The sequence below is a fragment of the Mobula birostris genome, chromosome X, assembly GCF_030028105.1.
Source record: "Mobula birostris isolate sMobBir1 chromosome X, sMobBir1.hap1, whole genome shotgun sequence".
NCBI classification, from domain to species: domain Eukaryota; kingdom Metazoa; phylum Chordata; class Chondrichthyes; order Myliobatiformes; family Myliobatidae; genus Mobula; species Mobula birostris.
This window is the reverse complement of record NC_092402.1, coordinates 65,475,962-65,487,682: the sequence shown is the minus strand read 5'-3', so window position 1 is coordinate 65,487,682 and position 11,721 is coordinate 65,475,962. Positions and strand designations below refer to the sequence as shown.

Sequence of the window (11,721 nt, the reverse complement as noted above, 5' to 3'; positions counted from 1 at the left end):
AGCTTGGGATTTGCATTAACTTAGCGCCTAACTTAGCGCCTTATCTGAGAAGTTTTGCAAAGAACTTCATATACATTCAAAGTGCAGAGGCTTCAGCTTTGATTACTCAGAACTGCTAGCGATGCTTGTGGTCCACATTGGGGGGTAAATTGTACAACTATAAATTGATAATCAATTACACAAGAAACAGAGCAAATAAAAACAGACCCACAATAATGTTGAATTCAAGTAGTTCAGATCACTAATGCACTGTATCTTTATACCAGTGAAGCACAGCTGTCACTTGTATACAAAATAAATATTTTGAGCATGCTCACTCTGCACTTTAAGGGCACACAGAAAAATGATTTTATTAAAACCTTTAGACAAGAGTTCACCACATGGGAGACATACAAATATCAATTCAATAATCCCCCAACAATGGGAGCAAGCACAATTCAACAAAATAATCGGCAGGTATCACTTAGTGCAACAGCAGCCCAAAGAGGGTAATTTTAATGTCAATGTTCCCAGTTGATAATACATCTTATTCCTCATCATTAAATTTGTTTCTCAATCTGAACTTTATTACACAAAACTGAAAGATGAGAGACTTGGATGGAAGGCAAAAATCAAGTGCTGTAACCATTTTTGGTGAATTGAACAGTGGATTCTTATTTTCCCCATTATGTGAAAGCACTGGAGATGATGATCAGGCTTCTCAGCATGACGAACCCCTGGTTCAGGTTAAACACGCAATGAGAGGCAGTGGAACAATGGAAACACAATTTGTAGTCGCGTAGTGTAACAGCGAAGATTCAGTCTACTAAATAGCACATTAATTCCATATAGTCCCGCACATTGGAAAGTAATTTTAAAAAATATAGTTCCATCAGTTGTGATAAAACCAAAATGAGGGCTGCATGATTACAAGGACCAGTATGGGCAAGGATGTCCCATTGTGTGACCCTTGGTCTCTTTAGGATGTGTGCCCAAATATTGTCTGACAGTTACTTGGCATGGATATGGAATAATAAATCTCCCCGTATCCTTGAAAGCATACATGTTTTTCCCCTACAAACCCAGTTCCAAATCCTCCAACTCCTCCATCAGTTGTTTTCGGCGGCTCAACTTTTCCAGCTGCTCTTTTGTCGCCTGCTTTATCTCGCCAGAGTCTAGCTTTTGCTGTAGTTCATCGATTTGGCGCAGTTTTTTTTTGAGATTTTTTACCTTTCTGGCCTTCTCTGCTCCATCGTGGTCACCTGGCAGTGCAGCAGCCTGCAGGTTTGGATTGCCACTGCCACCAACAATGGTGGTTTTCTGCAACGTTTGACTCAGCTCATCGGCCTCGGTGGTGCCGTCACTTTCTTGCTGCTGTTTGCGCTTCTCTTTGCGCTTGAGGTTGCGTTTAGCTGACTTGGATAACCCAGCTAGCTCTCCGTCCTGCTTTGACTGTTGCTGCTTGCTTTTGGTGGATTCATCTGGGTTAAGGCCTGGAGGCAGCTCTGGTTTACTTTTGAAAAACTTCACAAACTTGTTCTCGTACCTGCACACAATAAATATAGATAATAACAGGCCATGCAAACTAGTATACAATTAGATTGAGTTATAACAATTTTTCTCATTACTTGCTCCCTTGCTCTCCCATCTCTTGCTGGACAACAGTCTCATTGGCACCAATATACTGAATTCATTTAAGTGACCATGCTTTTCTGTCTGACCTAGAAAATGAGCCAACTGAGGACAACTGTAGCCAAAGCTGATCCTGTGGGCTGCATGATTACAAGGACCAGCTTTTGTAGTAGAAGTTGTCCCCCAAGCAATGAAAGATCCACCTTTTCAATACGTGTTGGAAGCAAAGACTGCAAGCCAATGTATTTGAAAGGTTTTCCCGAAACAAGTTCCTGGTGTGCTATTTAATATGCCTGACAAAACATCTCCCATTTCCTTCAGTTGTACTAACTCATTCGAATAAATACAGGACCAGGTTTGGCTCCAATGCCCCTCAGCTACATAGCTTGCCGTCAATTATTGACAGGAAAAGCGCCCACTTGGGTTAAATGCTAGAAGGGTGGATGATTCTCTGAATTTAATCCTAAAACAGGGAAATGAAAAATTGAGGGTTTTTTGCAACAAATGAGCTGTTCGAAAGAGAAAGAAAAACCTACATTTGCTATCAATAACAAGAATCCTTCTGTAAAATCATTCAGAAATGGGATGGCCTTTAACAAGAGCAGTTAAAACTTTGACCAAATTAGCCCTGGAAAGATGTTTCCCTCATGAAAGTCTGCTTTGTTGCAGTCAATGTTGGTATTGAGGTACAGACTTGTCAATTTTAGAATTCAAGTGACACTTCCTCTTCACTCCTCCTCACAAACAGAATCCTTCAAAATAGTTAATAGGGTTAAAGCAATTATTTTCACAACATATTAATTTCTTCCTCAATGACAGCAACAATAGCAAAACACCTGCTAATGTCTGCCCCTTAGAGAAATTGCCAGTTTAGTTACAGAAAATCATTGCAGCTGTTTTTGCACCAACTTTTAGGTGTATACTTTGCATAATGCTGGCTTTCACTGGGATAACTTCCATTGGCTAAGGTCGTGATGGTTGAACTTGCATAGCATTGAATTGAAAAGCAAACATTCTACACCAAGTTAGATAATGCTTGTAGTGATAGAAAGTTAATACAGCTTGAAGTGCATGGGGTAGGGCCAGTTAAATAATCAAATTAAGTTTAACAATCTTGCAACTGGAATAAGAACAGGAGTAGGGAGCAATAGGAACATTAAGAGCTGTTAGAGAAAAAAAGATAGTGCCCATTGCTTGAAGAACAAAGATGATTGATCAGGCTCAATCATATGAATTGAATATCTCATCCTTTTATGAGGATTTATAGCACTGGTATTCAAATTATGCTGAGAAACCAGTAAAAGAATGCGCTGAGCAAATGTTAAAAGAAACAAATACCAAGTTCAAGCGATCAAATCAAGTATGACATGAAGTCAGGATTTCAAAGCTGCTCCAGTTATAACATATTACATGTAGTTTATGCGGCAAACTAAACAGGGAACAGTTAACAGGACAGAAAATGGCAGAATCTTGCCAATTTTGCCAGATGATGTCACTTTTCTTTCAAAGCCATTTCTTCCTTAATTACATTTCCCATTTCATCCCACCTGCAGGCTATCAACCTACCCATAGCTCTTTTGAGGTTTTATCCAGCTTAATTTTCCCATCTTCAACTATACCATCCACCATCATTAGGCATAGTAGGGGAATTAAGTGTTAGGGGAAAAGGCAGGTATGCGGAGACGAGTCCATGGCCAGATCAGCCATAATCTTATTGAATGGTGGAGCAGGCTCAACAGGCCAGATGACCTACTCATGCCCCTATTTCCAATGTTCTTATGGCACAGAAGCATCCATCCCAAATGCAGACCAAAATCCAGTTACTTAATTTTTTTAAATTATATATACAAAATCACCCACACTCTGGTTAAAACTTTCCTTCATTGATAGGCCGACACCAACATTGAATTGAGGAATGAGGCAGAGATCCATTCCATTGAACACTATTTCCTTATGCCAACTTCCTACCATTTTATTTTTTCCCTTCCTATTTTACTTAACCATGTCCCTTTACCTTTCCTTGCCTACTCAACATGCAATAAGAGGTGAAAGAATTTAAGTATTACCAAAGAAAAGTGCAAAAACATTTTAACTATGAATGTAAATTTTGGGAAGATTTATAAGAAAGCTGTGCTTTGTAACGAACTCTTGCATTTCTTGCTTGCTTTGACATCCACTGTACCAAGTGGATTTACTGGAATTCAAAATCTCATTAGAAACATTAATCCAATTCTATTTTTGAAGTACCTTTTAATAACAGCTTTGCACAAAAGGCTTTTGCACATCATTGCGAAAGGTGCACATAGAATAAGTGCATTTATGAAGATCTCCAAATGCTAGCAGAAGGGGAGCGTGGGTGCACTGATTCAGCAATACTTGGAAAGGTTGACTTGCACTGGATGGAAATATCACGCAATTTTCCTATAAAAACAAACCTTAATTTTTAGCATAATGTTAATAAACCTAATTTGCGCAGTGAACAAGCATGGAATCGGGAGTGCATTTGCTCTCACGAGAAATATAAACACTCACGTCCGACTCCTTTTATAATGCAGATCCATCCTGAGAAAGGCAATATTTTAATTTTAACACAGCAATTTTGCATAAATATTGCATATGTCATAAACTGGATTGAAAACATGCTATATTTCCAAGTGTCTTATTAACCAAGAAACAATGAATGATACCCCAATTATAATTTCATTAAAATTATAATTTCATATAATTTCATTAAAAACTCAAACATTTGCATGTAATGCACATTTCAAAATTGTGCCTGCAGTAGTTAAGCAAGTTTAAAATAACTATTTTCCCACTTTTGCACGGTAAGTTTTATCCGTAGTTTATATAAAAAAAAATCACATTTAGGGCCAATCAGGAACATTTATAAAACATCCTTTTGAACTTCTGGATGTTTAAGATAAACAATTTGCTGCATTAGGTAACAAACCACATTCTCGGCTTGATTGGGACAACGGCAGGAAGAGGAGAAAGATCATTGTCCAGCAGCAACTACAAAAAGTATACATGGGCAGGGAACCTCAAGTCAGTTCTTTCGAGAAACAGAAAATGAAGGGGAGGAAGAAGGGAGAGAGAAAGGAGAAGCTTTACTATGCTCAGTTGTCACAGTAAAACAAAGTTGGCAACCTGCCTGCAATCTTTCAATACTAATCTGGAGCCTGACAAAGGGAATGCCTAGGGTAATGCTCACTTCCTCTCGGAAATCAACAGGCCTCAAATCCTCTAAGTGTCATGGCTCGTAACAGGTAGCATGGCAGGAGAGTATAAGTTACCTCATGCTTCAAAATTCTAAATGTATATTTAACATTGTAATTTTTAGTTTTATATAATTTTGTGTCTTAACAATTTGTCTTGCACAAAACAGCAAATTTCATGACAAAGTATATCAGCGATAATAAACATTCTGATTAACTTGCTGGAACTCCATCTCTTTTTCTTCCCAATCTGGATTGATTTATACCAGGAACGCTGGCCAGCCTTACTCTTTCCAAACTCTGGCATACAGATTAGTTGCAGCACCCAAATTGCTTCAAACATTAAGATTGGTTAGGACTTAACCCAGATGTGGTTATGAAATCCGGATAAATTAATCAGCATGTTCAAGCAAACATGGGACAATGGCTTCACTCACAAGGCTAGAGCAGTCATAACAATATGCAAAGCAGTTTTTGACTTGATGGTTTGGGTCTCCAAGCTAATCATGCCGCAATAGACAAGTGTTGGGCACTTACAGGGAACAACTCAATTTTACTTCCTTCCATTCCTTTCAAAAGTACTAAATTCTGAGGGCTGGACCTTAACTAAAGACTGCTGCGATGCTGGGAATCCAATTAGTTTAGATGCTCATGAGCCAAAGATAAAATGTGTTTGAAATGCAACACATTACCATTTTGAAATGAAAACAGTGGGAAATTAACTGCATTGAAAATATTTCTTCCCGAGTCACCGAATTCCTAACTCTAGATCAAGAGAAGCAAATTAATAAAAACATTATACTTGCTTATTTCAGAAAAATAATCCAATATTACATGCATTTATTGGGAAAAAGTATGTGAACCTCTGAGGTATTGCCTTCTACAAAAGCTATTTGGAGTCAGGTGTTCCAATCAATGAGATGAGGTTGGAGGTGTGGGTTGTAGAGGTGCCCTGCCTAATAAAACACACAAAGTCAGATTACTGACAGAACCTGCTCTCAAGATCTGTTTATGTGCACCATGCCTCGATCAAAACAACTTTGAGGACCTTAGAATAATTATAGAGATGCACAAAGCTGGAAAAGGCTACAAAAACATTTCTAAAGACCCAAGTGTTTCTAGAGATCAGTCCACAGTAACAGAAATTTGTCTACAAATGGAGGAAACTCAGTACTGTTGCTACTCTCAAGAGTGGTCATCCTGCAAAGATCACATCAAGAGCACAACGTGCAATGCTGAAGGTGAAAAAGAACTCAAGGGTAACAGCAAGAAACCTGCAGAAATCTCCAGAACTCGCTAAAGTCACTGTTCATGTGTCCACTATTATAAGAAAGACATTGAACAAGAATTGTATTCATGGAAGGATACCATGGAGGAAACCACTGTTCTCCAAATTGTTTTGTTTTATTTATATATAGACACATGTATATACACATACACACAGAAATGCACATTGCTATGTTTGGAGGAAAAAGAGCACTGCACACCAACACCAAACCTCATCCCAACTGTGAAGCATGGTGGAAGGAGCATCATGGTTTGGGGCTGCTTTACTGCCTCAGGACCTGGACAGTTTGAAATTGTTGAGGGAACAATGAATTCAAAATTGTATCAAGACATTTTACAGAAGAATGTTACCGTAGCAGTCAGTCACCTGAAGCTTAATAGAAGTTGTATAATGCAACAAGACAATGATCCAAAACACAAGTGTAAATCAACAGAATGGCTTAAAAAGAAATTTGTGTTTTGGAATAGCCAAGTCAAAGTCCTGACCTTAATCCTACAGAAATGTTGTGGAAGGACTTGAAGCAAGTAGTTCATGCAGAAAGCCCACTAACATCCCAGAGCTGAAGCAGTTTTGTAAGGAGGAATGGCCTAAAATTCCTCCAAGCCGATGTTCAGGACTGATCAATAGTTACTGGAAACACTTGGGTGAAGTTTTTGTTGTATGGTTGGGGGGGGGGGGGGGGCGCGGCACACCAGTTGCAGGAAGGTTCATACTTTTTCCAACAAATACATATTGCATCTTTTTTTCCAATAAATAAATGAATAAGTATAATGTTTGTATTTGGGTTAAATATTTTTTTGAACTTGCATGAAGATTGGATCATACTTTAGCTCACATTTACGCAGGAAAAGAGAAAATTCTAAAGGTTCACAAACTTTCTAGCACCACTGTACTTAATATGGTCATTAAGTATTTTTATTGAAAATGTCACTACAGGAGGACAAGCTGGAGAATCATACTGAAATTCAGCTATTTTTACTTGTAAAAATACAAGACTTTTCAAAGATTTGTTGGAATAGTCAAAATGAATCTGCAACAGTTGTACTTGCAGATGTTAACAGTAGACAACTGAGGCCAGTCATTTCTGTGGGCACCTAGTCACTCCCCAAAGCGAAGTACTATTTCACTGACTATTAAAATTTAACTGCAGAACTATAGATAAACATGTCAAATAAAAAAGCTAAACTTTTGATAGCTGAAACACTTTGGTATTCTACAAGTTAATAATTTGGTGTGACAATTGGTGCCATTGTTGAAGATGGCAGGTGTTCAGAGGCATTGGGTGTGAACCAAGGCTGAACACAGACAATGAGAAAAGGTGCACACTTTACCATAATTTTTTTATATAAAAAAGAAACAATTTCACTTCAAAAAATTCAGTTTCCTCAAAATGTTACTTACACTGGCACTTCCTCCTGAGGCACATATCCTTCCCTCACACGCCTTGGTTTTCGCCAAGTCCCGTCAGGACGCTGTGATGCTGGAATATACTTTCCTACAAATGTTGAGGAAAGACAAGTTTTGAATATATACATTTGGTGTCCACTGTGATTTAAGAGGGTACTCCATTTACAGTTAAATATTCATACTTAAAAGGAATACTTCAGGCAAAAAAAAAATCACCTCACGTTCCAGCAATTGGCACAAAAGTAAAGCTCAAAAATTAACATCCTATATACTGCCAACTTTAAAAAAGGGTGGCGCTGGTGTTACAATCAGAATTGTTACAGCATATTAAACTTGAACAATTTTAAAGAACAATCCAGTTAGTCCAATACTTGAAAGTGTCTCTACCACTGCAAATACTTTCCAATGTCCTTTGGAAAGCCACAATTGAATCTGCTTCCAGCACACTTTTACAGTGAATGTTAAATCCCAACCATTCACTGCATGAAAGAGCTCCTTCCTCATGCTGTCTAATCACCTCAAATCTGTATTCTCCAATTAACAATATTGTGCTAGTAATCATGACTGCAAACACTCTATCAAGTCTCCTCTTCGCCGGTCTGAAGAACAGCTCCACTTTTCTATACTTGAATTTACACTAATTCTCTCAGACTGCAAGACTGCACCTGGAAAGTCTAGTTGACACACTGGAAGGATGTGATTAAAACTTGGTTGGGGGGGGGGAGGGGGAAGGGAGGAGAGAGAGCGAGAGAGAGAGAGAAAATGAGGGTTACTCATCCATATACCATCCTTTCTACACCCTTTCAGGCAAAGTGCCAAAATTGGCTAACAACTCCAGGTACTGCTGAACCATTGTGTGGTAGATTCAACATGGCCTTTGATCTATTTGTGCTTCATGATAGAGCCAATAGTCTGACTGGGTTAAAGAAGTGGATAAAATACCAGATATCTACATTATAATACTTGCACTCAGAAACAAAAGCAGCAAATTTCATTGAACAACGTTTTCAAAGGCTTCCTGGTGGCAAGTAAACGTTAATACAGGATTCCAATTCCCTAGGTAACAGTAACTCTTAAGTGCCGGTACAACTGTATCTCATGCACTAACCAAATAAATGACAATTTAAACCCCAATAGAATGTAGTCAATTTTTAAAAATATTATAAATTGGCATAAAGTTAGAACATTTTTTTCATAAGTTACTATTATCTCCCTGTTTTGTACCCTAAAATTCACAACCACCTCCGATTGAAGACAGGAACAAGCTTGCTTCCAAGTCTCTACCAGGGCCTCACCACCATTTACAATAGCTTGAAGGTTTTAGTCGTTTTAAGGAAACATAACCACCAATTTCACCTTCCTTCGCGATAAGTACTTGGTTTTAACTCAAGATTCCCCATATTGGGAAAAAAAAATCAGGATATCCAAACGAGAGCGAAAACAAAGTTTGCCCACTTCATTACATCAAACTAAAATAGTTAAAATTGCACACTTAAAAAGGATTGACTAAGTGTTAAAATTAAACTAAAAACATCACCATTAAAAACGTATAACGAAACTGCGCAATTAATTGTATTCTGAAGTGCAACCTCAGGCACAGTACAGCTTCAAAGTTATTTTATAACATCTAAATTTTAAACAAAATATTTAATGATAAAAATGGTGGATAAAGGTATTTTAGGATTAATAGCTCGGCATCAGCGCAAAACATCGGAATTTAATATTTATATTATAAATATCCCAAACCCCAGTAAAAAAAAAAATCGCATCTAAGTTTGCACTAAGCAATGTGCCTCGGAAACATTCACAATTTCAAGTTCGGGTACTGGGCAAGGTACCGATGGAGAATTTTTGCATTAGGCCGCAATCGGCGCCACGCACTTTCTTAAAGCTTTCCGCCCGCCATCAAGGCGGGGACAGTTCACGCGGCCTAAGAGCCGGGATCGACATCCATAGCGCAATGGCGAGCAGAAAAAGCAAGGACCAGAATACGCTGCTTTCCAGAGGGCCCCTCCACCACCAACGATAGCGGAGAGACAATAGGGTAGACAAAAAGGGGTAAAGAACCCACACTCTCACCCGTCTCATCCGTCATATAAAAAGCCGCCATGATGCACGCGCCGGAAGTTGCGCCACTCACCTCTCATGGCGGAGAGGGCAACGATGACGACGACAAAGTCAAAGTGAACCAAAAGCCCTGATCGAACCGTCTCGGGTTTTGTCAAGGGCATCGAACTACAGTGCCAAGTGAGCCACAAAGGGCTGCCGCACTCCCAAAACCGCATTGCACCCACCCCCCAATCACCATTTCCTGCCATGTTGGGGGCTCGCGCTAAAGGCCCTGCTGCCGCCGCCCTCCCACAAACCTTCCTCAATTTTCACTTGGTAGAAGTGACCTTGTTTCCTCCATTACGCTCATCCGCTCGAACACCTTCACACACAAGGAATTCTCAACCTTAATAAAATGTCGCCGCCTGTTTGAGTAAAAATTACAAAACAGCGAGCCCTACCAGAATCAGCGACGGGAACAGCTTCCATGGCGATTTTCTGATGTAACGATTTGAATTGAAGCACGAAAGTGGGTGTGGCCGCGCTCGGGGACGACACGACACAACACAACACGGCAAAAGGCGTGCCCAAACATAAACTTCGCCGTTTCAATGCGCGTCACATGACTAGAAATAATTAATTACGTCCCTTTATTTTTTTTAATATTTAAATATATTACCTTGTATCCCTTCTATATCTTTAACCCTATATTTAAATTGCCCCCGCCCAATTCTTAAACTATCTGCTGGTGGGGTCATTATCTCCAGTTACTCCACCTAATCCTGCGTGCTCCAATGAGAAGAAACTCAAAGATTCGTATCTACATTTTAACCCTCACTGTTGAACCATTATGGTAATTTTTCCCTCCACTCTCTTTCGCACCTTTGCATTTTTTCTACCAGAAATTATTCCAATTTTAGCCTAACCTATGTTTTATACAGGTTCAACGTAACTTCCCTGCTTTTGTACTCTAAAATTTCATTTTAACAGATCCTTGTTAATTTTATGACTGACGAGAGACAGCAGTATGATGGATTTGGGGAAAGGATGAGTGTATGGAGCTAGGTCACAGTTCAGCAGTGGCAAAACAAGCTTGAGAAATTAAGTGATACAGCTTCCCCATATTGCATTTCTAATGTAGACACATAATTTAACCACAAGTCATATAAAGGAATTATTTGGACAACGGCCAAAGAGAGTAGTTTCAAAGGTCTGAACCAGACCATATCTCACCAGTCTCCTTAAACCTTCAGTGACTGAACTTCACTGAAGTTTTATTTTTGCACAGTGGTGGTAGAAGCTGATATGTTAGGGACATTTAAGATTTCTTACATAGAAAAATGGAGGGTCATGTGGGAGGGAAGGGTTAGATTGATCTTGGAGTAGATTAAAAGGTCAGCACAAATTCGTGGGCCTAAGGGCCTGTACTGTGCTGTATGGTTCTGAGGAGAGAGTGATAGCACAAAAGCAGGCCCTTCAGACCACCATGCCTATACTGACCATTAAATGCCTATGTTTGGCAGTTGGAGAATGTAAAGATAGAGGATTCCAGAGCTGTGTGAGGTTACAAAGGTATGACAATAGATGAAGAGGGTTGTGAGGAAGCTTATAGTAAGTATGAACAATGGTATATACCATATTGGGTAAATCTGATAAAGACCGTTATGTTATCATCAGAAAAAGATAAGAACATAAGAAATTTAGAAGTAAACCATTGCAGGACCTGGAGTTAATGATGAGTACGTGAGACTTGGTGTGAACTGTGCTACAGACAGCAAAGCTTTGATTGACCTGAAATTAATGAAGAGTGCAAGGTGGGAGTCTATTCAGGAGAGCACTGGAATAATTTTAAACACGAGATTTTGCAAATGCTGGAAATCCAGGGTAACACACACAAAATGCTGGAGCAACTTAGCAGGTCAGGCAGTATCCATGGAGGGGGAACAGAAATTTTCCAGGCCAAGACACTAAATCAGAACTGGAAAGGAAAGGGGAAGAAGCCAGAAAAAGAAGGTAGCAGGAGGGAAAGGAGTACATGCTGGAGGGTAATAGGTGAAGCCAAGTGATGGCATGAGCATCAATTTCTCCAACTTCTGGTAATTTATCCCCTTTTCCTCTTCTCTGCTGTCTCATTCCCCATTCTGGCTCCTC

General features: G+C 39.3%; 1 protein-coding gene across 1 annotated transcript; it reads right to left on the bottom strand.

The window, feature by feature from the left end:
* Positions 1-324: 324 nt before the first annotated feature.
* pym1 (PYM homolog 1, exon junction complex associated factor) lies at positions 325-10,165 on the bottom strand. The gene is given in 4 exon segments (XM_072249439.1): positions 325-1,525; positions 7,516-7,609; positions 10,032-10,140; positions 10,142-10,165. Coding segments are annotated over 4 exon segments (699 nt in total). The 3' UTR covers positions 325-1,053.
* Between the last annotated feature and the right edge of the window lie 1,556 nt (positions 10,166-11,721).